This window comes from Camponotus vicinus, unplaced genomic scaffold (genome assembly GCF_025532165.1).
Source record: "Camponotus vicinus isolate PSW18456_S1 unplaced genomic scaffold, iyCamVici1.0 SCAF_10, whole genome shotgun sequence".
Classification (NCBI taxonomy): Eukaryota; Metazoa; Arthropoda; class Insecta; order Hymenoptera; family Formicidae; genus Camponotus; species Camponotus vicinus.
In genome coordinates, this window is record NW_028141946.1 from 5,395,871 (window position 1) to 5,414,683 (window position 18,813).

General features: G+C 29.6%; 2 protein-coding genes and 1 long non-coding RNA gene across 9 annotated transcripts in view; 2 read left to right on the forward strand and 1 right to left on the reverse strand.

The window, feature by feature from the left end:
- Positions 1-2,158, forward strand: part of LOC145960214 (uncharacterized) — a 264,245-nt gene extending 262,087 nt beyond the window's left edge. For both annotated transcript variants that reach the window (XR_014435303.1, XR_014435304.1), the window contains one exon: positions 1,892-2,158. This is a non-coding gene — a long non-coding RNA (uncharacterized LOC145960214). The remainder of the gene's footprint in view (positions 1-1,891) is intronic.
- Positions 2,159-2,627: 469 nt separating this feature from the next.
- Positions 2,628-11,225, forward strand: Tgs1 (Trimethylguanosine synthase 1). Of its 3 annotated transcripts, none has more exons than XM_083079680.1 (10): positions 2,628-2,967; positions 3,695-3,830; positions 3,937-4,234; positions 4,324-5,794; positions 5,897-6,140; positions 6,958-7,127; positions 7,212-7,240; positions 7,319-7,450; positions 7,508-7,806; positions 7,926-11,225. In XM_083079680.1, the coding sequence occupies exons 1-10, from the start codon at positions 2,861-2,863 to the stop codon at positions 8,031-8,033; spliced, it is 2,994 nt and encodes a 997-aa protein (XP_082935806.1). In that variant the 5' UTR covers positions 2,628-2,860; the 3' UTR covers positions 8,034-11,225. The 3 variants fall into 3 exon arrangements, with proteins under 3 accessions (XP_082935806.1, XP_082935807.1, XP_082935805.1); XM_083079681.1 differs by having other exon boundaries at positions 2,631-2,967; positions 4,324-5,466; positions 5,560-5,794; positions 6,958-7,240; XM_083079679.1 differs by having other exon boundaries at positions 2,632-2,967; positions 6,958-7,240.
- On the reverse strand, positions 8,483-12,049 carry LOC145960315 (uncharacterized). 4 transcript variants are annotated; one of them, XM_083079684.1, is made up of 8 exons: positions 11,919-12,049; positions 10,637-11,224; positions 10,438-10,545; positions 10,159-10,361; positions 9,900-10,075; positions 9,360-9,812; positions 9,061-9,267; positions 8,483-8,970 (listed from the first exon to the last, which is right to left on the reverse strand). In XM_083079684.1, the coding sequence occupies exons 2-8, from the start codon at positions 11,198-11,200 to the stop codon at positions 8,546-8,548; spliced, it is 2,136 nt and encodes a 711-aa protein (XP_082935810.1). In that variant the 5' UTR covers positions 11,201-11,224; positions 11,919-12,049; the 3' UTR covers positions 8,483-8,545. The 4 variants fall into 4 exon arrangements, with proteins under 4 accessions (XP_082935810.1, XP_082935812.1, XP_082935809.1 ...); XM_083079686.1 differs by having other exon boundaries at positions 11,938-12,036; XM_083079683.1 differs by having other exon boundaries at positions 11,707-12,035.
- Positions 12,050-18,813: the final 6,764 nt, after the last annotated feature.

Below are 18,813 nucleotides of genomic sequence, written 5' to 3' on the forward strand. Positions count from 1 at the left end.
TAGCAGTCAGTCACCTCATAAACGTAATCGAAGAAAGCACTACCACATCGTATACTAGGGTACTTTATTGCTTGTGCATCTTTTTTCCGCACGACCTACTACACAACCGGCTACCACAGGTGCGGCTTTGAGTAAACGCAATCGTGATTACAACAACTTGAAACTGCAAATGTTCACGCTATGATCGCAAATACAGTTACGAAATATCGTTACAAGTCAATCTTTCTAATTTTTTATACCTCTTCCGCTATTCTTTAAGATTTATAAATGCAGATCTAAAAATATGAATTATGTATATTGGTTATTATAATTCAAAGTAACACCTATCATAAAATTTGAATGCAATTCTTTTCTTAATGCGATAGATTTTGTTGCTTCGTTTGAGATCGTTTTAGCACAACATATTAATGTAATATTTAGAATAGAATTTATAACATGAAATTATATCAAATCAGATATTTGAGGAAAACTTGCACGATAATTATAACATAACTATAGATTATTAATAGAAAGACATGTAAAAGGAAATACGAATAACGTATAAAACCGATTGTTTGGTGATTTCAATGCGTGTGTCAATGACTTCAATATACGTGCGTGGAAAGTGCGTATAATTCGAGCATACAGTTTTTAGTCACTTTCTTACAAAAATACTTTTTATTATTTTTCAGATGCATTTTTTTGAAAAATATAAGCTTGACTGTGTCACGTTCGTGAACGTAAATTGATAATCTACGCATCTTTCTGTTTTTGTCATTGACTCATAGATGTTCGCTTAAGCAGTATTATAATAATTATCTACACAATTATTAATAATGATTACTATCATTAACCTACGACTTTTCGCGATGGCAATTACGGCTTGCTCTTCTTGCTATTCCTCTTACAGTTGTATCCGAGGCACGTTAAATATCGTTAACGCTCCGATTGATCGTAAATTTTGTACGGGCAATCGCATAAATAAATTTAATCATGCGTGACTCACCGATTCATGCGGAGAAATACCTGTGTAATACACCCTTGCATGAATATCCTTCCCGGCTGGTCGCCGCCGCATGCAATTCCCAATCTGCGCGGTAATATCGCGATTGGTTCCCTCGTTGAGTTTTGCTTCGTCTTAAGACGAGACAAATGGTATGCCGTTCTATCACCGTCGTTGCGCGGAATAAAGCTGGAGAGGGTCCCGGTGCATTGTGCGAAGTAGGAGGTTCCCGATCGGCGACCAATAGAAAGAGCCGCCACCCACGAAGTAATAAAAATTAATTTATCACATGGATCACCGCCTACGCCATTGCTCCGTTCACGCGAGCGAGACTTTGCAGCATCCCGCGAGAGAGCGTTATCTGTCGGGTATTCCGACAAATAATTTTCCCGCCCGTGCATTGTATCGATGCACAGATACTAGACCGAATAATCGATATCGCAATACATGAATTTCCGTTGGCTATCTTTCATCTGGAACAAAGAAACGCGTAATTAAATTTATTACGTAAAGATGTTTTTATGCAACAACAATAATATCAAGATAATATTTCTAAATGTGTCGCATATATCGCATATATTGTTAAAAAATTCAGACATGACTGTCATATATTTTATTTTACCGTATTATTGGATATATTTTGTTTCAAGCAACGAAATTTAAAAGATTTCGAAAGATAATTGTTATTTTAATCCTTTTAATATACGGTATTCGATTAGTCAACGCGCATCGACAACAATCGACAGTTTCAGATTAAAGATAGATATGCCGAGTATCTGTTAGTACCGAAAAAGATAATATAATGAAAATCACATACCCATCCAAGCTTGATTATGATTCCCTTTTTGTAATATTCATTAATGCTTTATTATTTTCGCAAAGAATGTAAATTTTCACTAAATTTTTCAGAGACAGAAGAAAGATGTGTGACACGCGCTTCAAAATAGAAATGGACTAGAATTGAAAACTTGCTCCAGATGGCGCCAGGTTCCGGTAGAAAGGTTTCGTATACGTCGATAATTTTCATTTTATTTTATCAAAATTATTTTAGTCTCGCTAATCGATGTTTAGAAAGTCGCAAATTATTTGTGCTAAAATATACAAATGTGCGGATAAATATTAATACATTTGTTAATATGAATTGAAACTTACCATATAGTCATAGAACAATTGATATAGTCTCTACCGAAAAAAAATATTAAATTTGATTAATTTCTTATGATACTTGTATTTACAAATAAAAAATTATGAAAGAGCAAAAATTTTATGAGTGTGAGACAATTTGAAAAACCATTACATATATGCTTTATAATCAACGTTACGAAATAAAAAATAATAATAATCAAGCATAGATAAAATATTATCAAAGATAGCCCGTCTCATGTAAAATTTCACAATTCGATGGGAGGATTTTAACATAACCGATCGTCGATAATATTGCGATAATTGGCATGATGGTAGTATAAAATTGCGTAAAGTTAAGGTTTATCCACAGACATCAGTTATAATGGCGCTAACAACCAATCAGTGCGCGAAACATCTGTTTTATTGACAAGTAAAATATTAAAGACCTAAACTTTAATGAGTGATCACCTAATGCGTTGAAAGAAATCAATGAATCATATGTCTAATTCAAAGGATGCTGCGTTCATTGTACTAGACACATGGATTGATAGATTTTTCTTGTACATGCGTATGAATGGGCCTTAAGCCAGACAGGCCTGCCAAGGATTAATCAACCTCGCGATGTTGTATCGTCAAAGAAATTGGTGGATTGTTTTCGCGCGGCGGTGGTCGTGAAAATTTGGGCATGAGGCATGTTGCATTTGTGACGATTGAGGATAATTGATGGTAGACTGAGAGGACTCCGTCTTCGGGATGTGCGATAATCTTTGGGAGCCCTTAGCCGAAATATACATCGCGGATCAGGAGTCCTCCGATCCCGATGATTACATTTATTGTCTTTGCAGTAGAGTATTTATCCGGTAAGTGTGTGTGCCTCTAGTCGATTATGCCTGACCTTTTCCTCAGCGACTTATTGGCTCTTTTGAAAGCAAAATATTTGGTTAGGTGCATCCACATATAATTATTAGACACGCGAGACGCTGTAAAGTATTAACCCGCTTATTGATTAGTGGTGTGAAACATGATTTAACCTTGACACCCACTCTTTCATCGTGATAAGTAAGATTTCGCGGTCAATTTTTCGAACGTTATTTTCTTATATCGCTTTATGAATAATTAAAATTCAGAAATCAATAAGATAATCGTTCTATCAAACTCTCCTTCTTTTCCATGTTTTTAATGGTAATCATATAACGCATCATACTATCATATTATAATTTGGCAAAATTTTATAGAATTTAAAAAATGAATTCTTAAAAATGTAAAACATTTAATTGATAATTTGTCTTTTATTTTGTTCATGAATAAATTTTACAAAATCTTGTCAAATTGTAATATTATCCATCACGCAGTTGTTATAGAAAGAAAGAAGAATTTAAAATTACCTCTACACACACACAACGCTTGGGAAATATATTTTTATATTAAATGATTTGTAATTTTTAAGCTCACTTTAAACTACAATATGAGATAAATTTCTATTCATAATTTTATATTATTTTTATAATATACAGAAAACAATTGTATAAGTATATGTGTGAATATCTATTACAATTTGTAGATTATATATATTATTGTTCATTTTAGGAGCCCTGAAGTTTATACAGTCTTGGCTTCAGAAGATGCCAGCGAAGGGGAAGATATTGATGGAGATTATGTCGGAGAGATGTTGGATCTTTACAAAGAATCTGCAATTGAGACACAATCCATAGAAAAACATGATGTATGATAGTTTGTCTTTTATTAACATGTATATACAATGTAACAAATAGGCAATTAACATTTATTATATTTACTGTTTTATATTAATTGTCAATTCTTTGATATAGGAAGAACCAGTAAGTTGTTATTGCAGTGCATCTCACACAGATAACAATTACTCTACAGATGAACATGATTCTGTACGTGACTCAGCTCACTGGCCAACTGCACATTCCTTGACCCAAAAACTGGGTTTACATCAGTCAGATTCTGGTGCAGATCTTTCTGAATATCATGATCAGCATGAAGCAAAAAGTATACAGAATCTTGTAGCATCCTATGGAAAGACTTTTCAAACTGCAGAGACTGAAATTGAAAACAATTATGAAAATGTAGATATGCTAACTGAATATCAACAAATACCAGGTAATTGCATTATCAGAAACCTTTAAAAGATTATTTTAAATTTTATAATCTATTTAATTAAAAGAACAAATATATTTTGTATCATTTAGATGACAAGGAATCAATGGCACAAAGTTTATCGGATAGTATTACTATGTCAAATGAAGAAGTACACAACAAAGATCTCATTTCTTTTATGCAATATGATTGCGATTCTTATAACTATCCTTATTCTGCATATTATGGAAGTAAGAGTACAATGGATATAGCATGGGAAAAATTTTGGGCTAAAAATGGAGAACAGTTAATCTGGGCATCTTGGATCGAAAAATATGCAGATTATATCAATCCTGATTATTTTCAGAATAATACGTGTATAACGGAAGATGAAAAGTCACAGGATGCTGAAATTAATGAAGTAGTCATAGAAAAATATTTTGAGCAAAATACATGCTTCCCGAATCAAGCGCACAAAAACTGCGAACTTTTACGTTCTAACTTTGCAGGAATTTTCAATAAAAGTAACTCAAGTGATGGCGAATTAAAATTAGCAGCAATATCTTCCTCGAATACTAGTTTCTCATTTGAACAAATGGGTAGACAAGAAGTTAATGACAAAGATGCAGATGAAAATAGGAAGAAAATTATCAATTTCGAGATATCACCAGAAGATGCCGATGGCTGGAATCCTTTAAGTCCATTCAGTATAGAAGAAAATTATAATCAACACTCTAATGCAGAAGATGAGAGATTATTAACGAGATGCGACTCTATTAGTGGTTCGATAGCAAAAACAAATGCGACTTCTGATTCCATGACAAATGTTACCAAAATGACATTAACTAGTTCTAGTTGCGATTCCAATTCTGTTCATTCGTCTAGTCTCATTACTTCTGTTACAAGTTCCATTGAGAGTAGTATAACCAGTAGCTGTTCTGATCAAGAAAATGAATTTTCAGTGGAAGATAATGATAAATATTGGCAACATTTGTGGAAAGAAAATTTTCAGATGCAATATCAAAAAAATTATGAAGTATTCATAGCTTATTATAAAAAAGAGCACAATACAGATTGTGATCAATTATATTTTAACATATTAAATGAACCAATTAAAAATTCAATTATAGTTCAACAAGATAATGTAACTCTCCAACAAGAAAATATAGATAGCAAGGAAGTTTCAGGGATTGGTATCCGCAAAAATCGAAGGGACAAGAACACAGATGTTGTACAGATTGACCAAATTACATCAAGTAAAGTAAATTTATCTGGAAATAAAAACGCAAAAAAAAATAATGCATCATATTCAAAATCTAATAAATCGAAAACACAAAGGCTAATTATAGATTCAGTGGGTATGCTTATGAGAAATCTAAAAATAAAGACAGAAGAAAGTGAGTCTATTGATACTGTTGAGGAAGAAAAACCATGTGAAAAACAGCAACAGATTACTCATGCCCAAGTTTCAACAATTACAGAAACCAAAGCAGAAATAGTATCTTCCAATAATAATTACAATAATAATCATCAACAAAAATCTTCTGATGGACGGGATGAATTTCATGAAGAAGATCAACAAAGGTATGTACTTAATAATAAAACAAGAATTATATAGCAATAATAATAATAATTTTTTTGCAAAATACAATAAATCTTTATTTTTCATTTTTCTCTATCATTTAGTTATGAGGATAACTGTAATGATAATGAAGATGGTTTAGAAACTGTGAAAAAAGCTTTGTCATTAATGGGTTATGGTATATTAAGTGAAGATGAAAGCCAAAAAAAATTGCAAGGCGAAGTTGTTTATCGGAAACGTAATATTAGACGGCAAAGTTTTCAATTAATGGCAGAACTTAAACGATTAAAAACTACGCACAAAACTACTTTTCATGATGTAGAAATGATTACCAAATCTACAAATAAGGTAAAAGTTATTTGATATATTTTTTGTTTTTATACTTTTAAGTGTAAAATAAGTTTTGATTGTTTATTTTTTTTAATGTATCTAGATTTGCAAATATATGTCTAGTTATGATAGAGAGTAAAAGGACATACATAGTTTCTAAAAAATATTAGAGATATTAAATTGGAAAACACTGAAATTTTCAACTATGCAATATAAGTATTTAAATAATTAGCTTATATATAATACAATATTAATTTTTTATAATTTATTATATCAATATTTCGTACATGTATATTTCTGACGTTGTTCAGTAAGCGACACAGAGGACAATGTAACACAGTGAATCATTTCATCCTTGTTTACATTGGGCAATCAAGAATGAAATGATACACTGTGTCAATTGTGTTTCTTTCTGAAAAACGACCTCTGTGAAATGTATATCTCAATTATATTAGGTCTGTTCTTTATAGCTGAACTGGCTGCACTGGGCTGCACTCGTTTAGAGGTTATCTTTTTCCTCCAAATGTAGAGTAAAAAGGATAACCTCTGAACCAGTGTAGCCCAGTGTAGCCAGTTCAGCTATAAAGAACAGATCTATTGTAAAACAACCACGTGCGCGTACGCGCCGCTTACACACGTGCAATGGTTATGTGATTTATAAGTTAGTTATTACTGATACTTTAAGGTCCATATTCTGAATCCTCTTTTATCGATAAAAGTGCCTCTAAAAGTGGCATATAAGCCTTCTGATTGGCTACAGGCCGCTTTTAGGAGCACTTTTATCGATAAAAGAGGATTCAGAATATGGGCTTAAGTATTTTGTTTCTGATTATAGACAAACAAGTATTTATCCTGTGATTTATCATCGGTACCTGCAGAAATTGATGTACAGTCTAGTGACAAAGGTTCCTACGCAAAAGCACAAGCTACATTCACATCAAGTTCTGACGACGAAGATAGTGTAAAAAAGATGCAGAAGAAAAAGAAGAAGAAGCAGGTTAAAAGGTTAAACAAAATCCTCCCAAAGGAAATAGCTAATGATTATAAACTATGGAAATATTATATCAAACGATTTGGTCTCTTCAGCAGATATGAAGATGGAATTAAATTAGATCGTGGTAAGCATTCTATATATTTTTAAAAAATTATATTTTTTGTGCGTATGAAGTGATAATAATATTATATATTTCTTGTAGAAAGTTGGTTTTCTGTAACACCAGAAGAAATAGCAAAGAACATAGCAGAAAGATGCAGATGTGATACAATCATTGATGCATTTTGTGGTGCAGGCAGTAATTCTATTCAATTTGCATTTACATGTGAAAGAGGTATGTTTATATTACATAAAGATCTATAAACAAAAATTCATAAATTGTGTTTTACAGTGATCGCAATAGACATTGATCCCAATAAAATTAAGATTGCTCGACATAATGCAGGAATTTATGGTGTAGATGACAGAATAGAATTTATTACTGGAGATTTCCTGCAGTTAGCACCACAATTGGTTGCGGATGTTGTATTTTTAAGTCCCCCATGGGGTGGTCCTGATTATATAAAAAGAAAAGTGTTCAATCTTGAAGATATCATGCCTCCCGTTGGTGGGATAAATGTATTTAAAGCAGCTAAGGAAATTACGGAACATGTGGCCTATTACTTACCCAGAAATTCAGATCCTCTACAGGTAAACAATTTTAATATAATTAGTAATTTAATTGAAATTATACTACAGCTTGTACTTGAATATATAAAAAAGGTATCCTTTTTGCTGTATGTTAATCAAAGATATAAATGAAATTACAGATTATCAAGTTAGCTGAAAAGTATGGTAAGGTGGAACTTCAGCAAAATATGCTCAATGGCAGGTTTACAGCTTGTACAGCTTATTATGGTGATTTGGCCAGAGTATAACTTAAAAGAAGAATGAAGAAAAAAGAACTCTCTCAATTTACATTTCAGTTATATCAGTTGTTTTTACCTTGTTTTATCAGAATCAAAATCTTATTACATTTTTGTTCATTCAAAAATATTTTAATTCTACTGTAAAATGAAATACTCGAAAGAATAATGTAATTTACATTTTATAACTTTCAGATTATTAATTTACATTTTTTATGTAGTAGAGTACTTTCATAATTTTAATTATTAATAAATATACTTGCAAATAAAAGCATACTTTATGATACTATATACTTTAAAATTGTATTATTTAAGATTTCATAAAATTATGAACAGATTTATTGCCAAGTTTGATTTTTAATTTTTATTTTAATTTTAATATCTAATGTTTAGTGCAGAAAAAAAACAAGAATATGATATATCTGATAAAATAAATTAAAATCTTTAACACAAAAGAAGAATGGTTTTGAAGATCATTTTATTAATTTGACATTAATCATTAATTTATTATTATTTACATAATTTCATGCATCTATATCGATAGTTGTCACATTTGTTTCTTCAATATCACTAGTTGTCATGCTGGTGTCTTCGATATTAATGTTCCTCACACTTCTTTCCTCAGGTTCTGCAGGTATTGTAATACCACCAGTATCTATGCTTTCTTCCTCTTCTCTAGGAATTTTTAAGAAGCAATGCATCGTCTCATCATCTTCTTGCTCAATTGTAGAATTAGTTTTGCTTAAACTTTCTCTTGCTGATAATGAACCCTCGAGATGTTTTGATGGTATTTGTATCGTGATTGTTTGCGAAGTACCATCAGCAGATGTTGAGGAAGACATCAAATTAGCTTCTAATGTATCCCCATCTTTTGAAAAGGCACCCAGACAGCTGTAAACTAATTGCGCTGCCGCAATGTTACCGGGAAAGACTTCTACATTCTCATTATCTGTAAAGTAATAAAGAAATTTAAATAAAGATTCATCAAATTATAAAGAGAGTACATGCATGCAGTTTAGCAAATTTTTAGTGTTATTACCTTTTTTCTGCATATTAGATTTTATTAAACCCTTTTCATGATCTCGTACATGTTGAAAATAGCTTTCATTTTTCACTGTTTTAAAAGGACACAGATCGCATGTAAATAAGCCAGAGAGTAGAGGATGCCTTGATTTTAAATGATTTTTATAACTACTACTTTGTATTGCAGTGTATGAACAATGTGGACATTTATATGGTCGAAATCCTGTGATAAAAAATCAAATTGCACTTTAAGCATATAGTAAGTGTATACACAATAATTATATACAGTTAATCTATTTTCAGTATACTACTTACCCGTATGTTGCATAATATGCCGTCGTAATGAGTTATGGTCTCCAGTTCTATATTCACAAATTTCGCATCTGAAAGGTTTATCTCCTGTATGTTGACGTAAATGCATTTGCAACATCGCTTTCCTGGCACTAGAGTGGCCACAAACATTGCAAACATAAGGGCGTAGCTTCGAGTGCACGGCTTGAATGTGATTCTTTAAACATTTTGAATTTGCATAGGTTTTACCACACATGTCGCATTTCTTAGAAGTATACCATCGAGTACCTTCTAAGGTTTTGCGATCTAAATGCATTACACGATGATTGCGCAATTGACTAGCTTGCTTGAAACATTTCCCACAATCGGGGCATTCGTAATCACGAGTATCACTGTGCACTCTCATGTGTGTTAAAAGTTTTACCATACTAGCGCTTTTGTAAGCTTCACATATTTTGCAAGTAAACAGACCTACATCTAAATAAAAGTAATTTTATTAATATAAATTTTTTTTAACACTACTTGTACCTATACACTGTTTATTTTTTTGTTTTATGTACAAACCAATTTGATGCTTTTTCCACAAATGTAAACTACATTGGCGCCACTTTGTAAATTTTATATCTCTACATACACTGCATTTAAATTTTGTCGTAGTTTCAGATTCTGTGTGACATAGAATATGTTGCTGCATAATTTCTTCCGAGGCGAATTTATATGGACAACTCTGATACAAACACCTTGCAAAGATTACACAAGTTCAAACAAAATAAATATAAAAGGACATATCTTTATAAAATATATTTCTTACAAAATAACATACTTCACATTTCTTTCTGTTAATTCTTTCATTTTCTTATTACGCGTATATTCTAAGCTTAATGTTTTTGGAATTTTTACTGGATGTTCTACTTCATTATTTTCGATAGATTGGTCTACATGTTCAGTTATTAAGTCAGGGTTCGTCAGACCAGTTAAATTTTCTTTTCCTGCTTCATCGCTTCCAATATCTGTTAATTGATGATCCTAAAAAAGAAATATATTTTATCATATCTAGATAAAAATAAACTGCATTTCAAAAAATTCAGTTTGAGATGGTTACATTAATCATGTGTTCTCTACAGTCCTCAAAAGAAGGGAAGCAGTTGGAACATTCCGCACACATGTAAACTATTCTTACTTCATTCGTATTTTTAGATTCTTCTTTTGGCTGCATATGTGTAAAAAGAAATAATATTGCATTATAAATTTATCGTCTTTATTAAAATTATGAATTATAGTTTTTAAATTTAGAGATTTACCTCAATATCCATAGTAGAATTTAGATGTATTTTTTGAATATGATTTAATAATTGAAATTTATTTTGAGTTATGTAAGCACATATCTTGCATTTAAAAGCAGTTACAATTTCTATAAAATCATCAATATTAACATTATTATCTTCTATAACAAAGTCTTTCCTTGTTTCTTCTGCAGCAACTTCATATTGTTCCTCAGAGTGTTCATATGTATCTTTAACTACTATATTTCCATTAGTAATATATTCATTCTTGCAATTTTCCATATTCTTTGACGCTAAGAGTGCTTTTTCATGAAAATCTGCCTGTTCTATAATCTGATTTGTATCCAATTGAAGTGCTCCATTTTGAAACGTATATACTTGTCCATTCAAATAAACCAAAGAAATTAACTCTTCTTCATTTTCCAGCTTAGTTTCCTTCATAATATTATCCGTATTTTGCTCTTCACTAAAGGTTGTATCTTTTATCATGTCCGTTGAATATGGCGCAATTTTGTAAATATATTTTGTGCCATTTACATCACAACTCAAATAGGATATATCTATATTTGTTTCTTCATTCATTGCTGATAAGGATTGTAGAATGACCTAAGCATTATAACATTGTTTAAGATTCAGGATATTAACACAATTAACTTTTAAAGCAGCTTGCAATAGAAATTTCAATATACTGAATTTCAATATATGAATTGTGTAATAGATAGATATATAAAAATATATATGTAGACATATAAAAAAAATTATATTTTCTATAATATGTAATATTTTCTATTCCCCAACATACAAAAAGAAACAATCTATAATTTTATATTTTAATTATATAATTCACACATGTGTGTGATATCAGTACACATATGTTCATATTTAAAAACAATAATAAAAAAAGGCATGTTGTTGCAACGAAGTATATAAATAAATTTATTTTAATAATTCGATGATTATGAATATTTTTATCACAAAATGACAAACTTATTAATATCAATATAGAATAAAGAGGTTATCTCTGCGAACAATTATAATAGTAAGGCTAGCAATATTACGAGCAGTAATTCGAGACAAGATCGACATACCAATAAATTAAGTTTTTCCTACGATGACATATTTATAAAAAGAATAGAAAATACACATTTGAAAATATATTCGAATTCGAAATCGTGTCTCGCGAAGAACCTCGCGCATACGAGCGTCTGGTTCGAGATTTCCAAATACATTTGTATTATAGAAAGTAAATAAGGGAAAATCACCGTAAACAAAGCATTGTATAAAAAAAATACAAACTCACGGGGGAGGAATTATCTTACTTAAGTAGAAATTATTTTATGATGTGAGAGATATAGAAAAAATGACATAATTGTAAAATTTTTGCACCGCACACACATACACGCACATGCACACACACATTATCACATGATCATAATATAGTGCTCATATGTCATGATGACTACGGTCCGGGAGATGCTCTGGATGCTTTGAAACGTTTGATTGACTAATCAGCACAAAAGGAGTAAAAATTTCTTTAACCTGATTGGTCAATCAAACGCTTCAAAGCATCCAAAGCATCTCCCCGACCGCAGCCGATGTATATGATCAGAGAGAAGACTGAGATGTCATGGCTCGCTTTTAGGTGATCCCTGGAAGCGATGCTCCCTCTGTGGACATTAAAAACGTGAACATGAACTACAAAGCCAATGTCCACGAATGTTCTCAGAGGGTAACATATATGTCTCTCTGATAATATAAATAATATAAATAAAAATATAAATAATTTAGTAAGTTTTAATTAAGTTTATGTATAAATAATTTAATTAATAATAATTTATTATATAAAAATATTAGTATGTTCTCTCTTTCCACGCTATTATTTATTTATTTATTTATGTGTGTTCTTTTTCTTCTCAACATCATTTATTTATTTTTTATTTATTTATTTATTTAGCTCGCTCTAAGTCAGTCTTCTAAAATGCAAAACTAAATATTATAGAAAAGGTTTTCTTAAATTGTCTTAATATCGTTAGTAGAATAATCAAAGGATCATCAAAAAATATATATAATCGACCAAAACTAGCCAAAATACTTGTTTATTTGTTAAAAATTACGACCATATGGTTGTGGTACTTTTCAAGTATACAGGTTCAGATAAAAGAGTATAACAATGTAAATCTTAATTTTGTAAACTCTACATATCACAATTACAAGATCATTAACGTCTTGTCAAATTTGAAAAAGAGAGATAAAACGTTATGTCAGTGTGAGACTTCGTCAAAAACAAATATTATAACATAAATATTATAGAATTTGACTTTGAAAATAAAATAATCGAATAAATTCAAATAATTAGCATAACGAAAGGTTCCTTGATAAGTTATTTAATAAATAATCAATTTTAATTAATTAATGAAAATACTTCTATAATTTAATATTCCGCGTTAGCGTATATTTTATAATATATAAAATATTTCGGCAACGAATTATCGATAACACGGTGTTCGACTTTGGCAATACAAAAAATAAACAGTAGCACACTATGTTAAAGCTTTAATATTAGAATTAACTATATTTTGACCAATGCTTTAAATTTTCTCAATCCTTGTTATTAAACAATATACAATTTAATCGAAAATCGATTAAATGATAGAAATCCAAAATATTAAATAATTACTTCGATCGTTACGATTTTTACGGACAATAATAATTATTATAATCTTTAGAGTCACAAATATATTTCATCCGTGTTACTTTATCTTTCTACTTGACAATCTAAATGTAATTTGGATTGTGAGAGAACACGAAGTAAATCAATCGAATTATAATTCGATATAGATGCAAATAATTAGTATAATGAAAGGATAAATTGTTTAATAAATAATCAATTTTAATCAATAAATTAAAATACTTCATTAATTTAATATTCCGCGTTAATGTACATTTTATAATATATAAAATATTTTGGCAACGAATTATTGATAACACGGTGTTCGACTTTGGCAATATAAAATATAAACAGTAGCGCGCTATGTTTCGGCTTTGTCATCATTCGCACTCCTTGTTAATTTAACAATGTACAATTTAATCGAGAATCGATTAAATAATAGGAATCCAAAATGTTAAATAATTGCTTCGATCGTTGCGATCTTTACTGACAATAATTATTACTTCAATACCTAGAGTCACAAATATATTTCATCCGTGTTACTTTATCGTTCTACTTGAAAATCTAAAAATAATTTGGATTATGAGAGAATACAAAGTAAAACAATCGAATTATAGATGCAAATAAATAGCGTAACGAAAGGCTCCGTGATAAATTGTTAAAAAATAATCAATTTAAATCAATAAATTTAAATACTTCTATAATTTAATATTCCGCGTTAATGTACATTTTATAATATATAAAATATTTTGGCAACGAATTATTGATAACACGGTGTTCGACTTTAGCAATATAAAATATAAACAGTAGCGCGCTATGTTTCGGCTTTGTCATCATTCGCACGGTGACTCTTGAGTAATAAGGTAGTGGTGAGAAACGTTTCGTATTGTATTGCAATTTTTTTACTAAACACGATTACGATTAGTATCGAAACATAATTTGCTTTAAATATTAATATAAATTAATTAATTTAAAGCAAAATATTTATATTAATATTTAAAGCAAATTATGTTTCGATACTAATCGTAATCGTGTTTAGTAAAAAAATTACAATACAATACGAAACGTTTCTCACCGCAACCTTATTACTCGAGAGTCACCGTGCGAATGATGACAAAGCGGAAACATAGCGCGCTACTGTTTATATTCTATATTGCTAAAGTCGAACACCGTGTTATCAATAATTCGTTGCCAAAATATTTTATATATTATAAAATGTACATTAACGCGAAATATTAAATTAATGAAGTATTTTATTTTATTGATTAAAAATTAATTCACGACGTGAAACTGTATCGCAACTATAAATCTTTATCGAATCGCAATCATTCATTACCGTGATTAAAAATTGAAACAAAATATACATAAAAGGGGATAAGAGACTTAATTATGTTATGAACTTTCGATCATTGATGCTTATTATATTTCATTAACAATATTAGAATTAATTATATTTCGACCAATACCTTAAATTTAAACAATCCTTGTTAATTTAACAATGTACAATTTAATCGAGAATCGATTAAATAATAGGAATCCAAAATGTTAAATAATTGCTTCGATCGTTGCGATCTTTACTGACAATAATTATTACTTCAATACCTAGAGTCACAAATATATTTCATCCGTGTTACTTTATCGTTCTACTTGAAAATCTAAAAATAATTTGGATTATGAGAGAATACGAAGTAAAACAATCGAATTATAGATGCAAATAAATAGCGTAACGAAAGGCTCCGTGATAAATTGTTAAAAAATAATCAATTTAAATCAATAAATTAAAATACTTCTAGAATTTAATATTCCGCGTTAATGTACATTTTATAATATATAAAATATTTTGGCAACGAATTATTGATAACACGGTGTTCGACTTTGGCAATATAAAATATAAACAGTAGCGCGCTATGTTTCGGCTTTGTCATCATTCGCACGGTGACTCTCGAGTAATAAGGTAGTGGTGAGAAACGTTTCGTATTGTATTGCAATTTTTTTACTAAACACGATTACGATTAGTATCGAAACATAATTTGCTTTAAATATTAATATAAATTAATTAATTTAAAGCAAAATATTTATATTAATATTTAAAGCAAATTATGTTTCGATACTAATCGTAATCGTGTTTAGTAAAAAAATTACAATACAATACGAAACGTTTCTAACCGCTACCTTATTACTCGAGAGTCACCGTGCGAATGATGACAAAGCGGAAACATAGCGCGCTACTGTTTATATTCTATATTGCTAAAGTCGAACACCGTGTTATCAATAATTCGTTGCCAAAATATTTTATATATTATAAAATGTACATTAACGCGAAATATTAAATTAATGAAGTATTTTATTTTATTGATTAAAAATTAATTCACGACGTGAAACTGTATCGCAACTATAAATCTTTATCGAATCGCAATCATTCATTACCGTGATTAAAAATTGAAACAAAATATACATAAAAGGGGATAAGAGACTTAATTATGTTATGAACTTTCGATCATTGATGCTTATTATATTTCATTAACAATATTAGAATTAATTATATTTCGACCAATAGCTTAAATTTAAACAATCCTTGTTAATTTAACAATGTACAATTTAATCGAGAATCGATTAAATAATAGGAATCCAAAATGTTAAATAATTGCTTCGATCGTTGCGATCTTTACTGACAATAATTATTACTTCAATACCTAGAGTCACAAATATATTTCATCCGTGTTACTTTATCGTTCTACTTGAAAATCTAAAAATAATTTGGATTATGAGAGAATACAAAGTAAAACAATCGAATTATAGATGCAAATAAATAGCGTAACGAAAGGCTCCGTGATAAATTGTTAAAAAATAATCAATTTAAATCAATAAATTAAAATACTTCTAGAATTTAATATTCCGCGTTAATGTACATTTTATAATATATAAAATATTTTGGCAACGAATTATTGATAACACGGTGTTCGACTTTGGCAATATAAAATATAAACAGTAGCGCGCTATGTTTCGGCTTTGTCATCATTCGCACGGTGACTCTCGAGTAATAAGGTAGTGGTGAGAAACGTTTCGTATTGTATTGCAATTTTTTTACTAAACACGATTACGATTAGTATCGAAACATAATTTGCTTTAAATATTAATATAAATTAATTAATTTAAAGCAAATTATGTTTCGATACTAATCGTAATCGTGTTTAGTAAAAAAATTGCAATACAATACGAAACGTTTCTCACCACTACCTTATTACTCGAGAGTCACCGTGCGAATGATGACAAAGCCGAAACATAGCGCGCTACTGTTTATATTTTATATTGCCAAAGTCGAACACCGTGTTATCAATAATTCGTTGCCAAAATATTTTATATATTATAAAATGTACATTAACGCGAAATATTAAATTAATGAAGTATTTTATTTTATTGATTAAAAATTAATTCACGACGTGAAACTGTATCGCAACTATAAATCTTTATCGAATCGCAATCATTCATTACCGTGATTAAAAATTGAAACAAAATATACATAAAAGGGGATAAGAGACTTAATTATGTTATGAACTTTCGATCATTGATGCTTATTATATTTCATTAACAATATTAGAATTAATTATATTTCGACCAATACCTTAAATTTAAACAATCCTTGTTAATTTAACAATGTACAATTTAATCGAGAATCGATTAAATAATAGGAATCCAAAATGTTAAATAATTGCTTCGATCGTTGCGATCTTTACTGACAATAATTATTACTTCAATACCTAGAGTCACAAATATATTTCATCCGTGTTACTTTATCGTTCTACTTGAAAATCTAAAAATAATTTGGATTATGAGAGAATACAAAGTAAAACAATCGAATTATAGATGCAAATAAATAGCGTAACGAAAGGCTCCGTGATAAATTGTTAAAAAATAATCAATTTAAATCAATAAATTAAAATACTTCTAGAATTTAATATTCCGCGTTAATGTACATTTTATAATATATAAAATATTTTGGCAACGAATTATTGATAACACGGTGTTCGACTTTGGCAATATAAAATATAAACAGTAGCGCGCTATGTTTCGGCTTTGTCATCATTCGCACGGTGACTCTCGAGTAATAAGGTAGTGGTGAGAAACGTTTCGTATTGTATTGCAATTTTTTTACTAAACACGATTACGATTAGTATCGAAACATAATTTGCTTTAAATATTAATATAAATTAATTAATTTAAAGCAAAATATTTATATTAATATTTAAAGCAAATTATGTTTCGATACTAATCGTAATCGTGTTTAGTAAAAAAATTACAATACAATACGAAACGTTTCTCACCGCTACCTTATTACTCGAGAGTCACCGTGCGAATGATGACAAAGCCGAAACATAGCGCGCTACTGTTTATATTCTATATTGCTAAAGTCGAACACCGTGTTATCAATAATTCGTTGCCAAAATATTTTATATATTATAAAATGTACATTAACGCGAAATATTAAATTCTAGAAGTATTTTATTTTATTGATTAAAAATTAATTCACGACGTGAAACTGTATCGCAACTATAAATCTTTATCGAATCGCAATCATTCATTACCGTGATTAAAAATTGAAACAAAATATACATAAAAGGGGATAAGAGACTTAATTATGTTATGAACTTTCGATCATTGATGCTTATTATATTTCATTAACAATATTAGAATTAATTATATTTCGACCAATACCTTAAATTTAAACAATTCTTGTTAATTTAACAATGTACAATTTAATCGAGAATCGATTAAATAATAGGAATCCAAAATGTTAAATAATTGCTTCGATCGTTGCGATCTTTACTGACAATAATTATTACTTCAATACCTAGAGTCACAAATATATTTCATCCGTGTTACTTTATCGTTCTACTTGAAAATCTAAAAATAATTTGGATTATGAGAGAATACAAAGTAAAACAATCGAATTATAGATGCAAATAAATAGCGTAACGAAAGGCTCCGTGATAAATTGTTAAAAAATAATCAATTTAAATCAATAAATTAAAATACTTCTAGAATTTAATATTCCGCGTTAATGTACATTTTATAATATATAAAATATTTTGGCAACGAATTATTGATAACACGGTGTTCGACTTTGGCAATATAAAATATAAACAGTAGCGCGCTATGTTTCGGCTTTGTCATCATTCGCACGGTGACTCTCGAGTAATAAGGTAGTAGTGAGAAACGTTTCGTATTGTATTGCAATTTTTTTACTAAACACGATTACGATTAGTATCGAAACATAATTTGCTTTAAATATTAATATAAATTAATTAATTTAAAGCAAAATATTTATATTAATATTTAAAGCAAATTATGTTTCGATACTAATCGTAATCGTGTTTAGTAAAAAAATTACAATACAATACGAAACGTTTCTCACCGCTACCTTATTACTCGAGAGTCACCGTGCGAATGATGACAAAGCCGAAACATAGCGCGCTACTGTTTATATTCTATATTGCTAAAGTCGAACACCGTGTTATCAATAATTCGT

Excerpts from the sequence above, each read along its gene's own strand:
- Tgs1 (XM_083079679.1), top strand. The coding sequence starts at position 2,861 with ATGTGCGATAATCTTTGGGAGCCCTTAGCCGAAATATACATCGCGGAT. Across the intron at positions 2,968-3,694 it reads TGCAGTAGAGTATTTATCCG|GAGCCCTGAAGTTTATACAG; the intron begins GTAAGTGTGTGT and ends TGTTCATTTTAG. Across the intron at positions 7,451-7,507 it reads TGCATTTACATGTGAAAGAG|TGATCGCAATAGACATTGAT; the intron begins GTATGTTTATAT and ends TGTGTTTTACAG.
- LOC145960315 (XM_083079684.1), bottom strand. The coding sequence starts at position 11,200 with ATGAATGAAGAAACAAATATAGATATATCCTATTTGAGTTGTGATGTA. Across the intron at positions 10,362-10,437 it reads GTAGAGAACACATGATTAAT|GATCATCAATTAACAGATAT; the intron begins GTAACCATCTCA and ends TTTCTTTTTTAG. Across the intron at positions 10,076-10,158 it reads TTAACAGAAAGAAATGTGAA|GTGTTTGTATCAGAGTTGTC; the intron begins GTATGTTATTTT and ends AATCTTTGCAAG.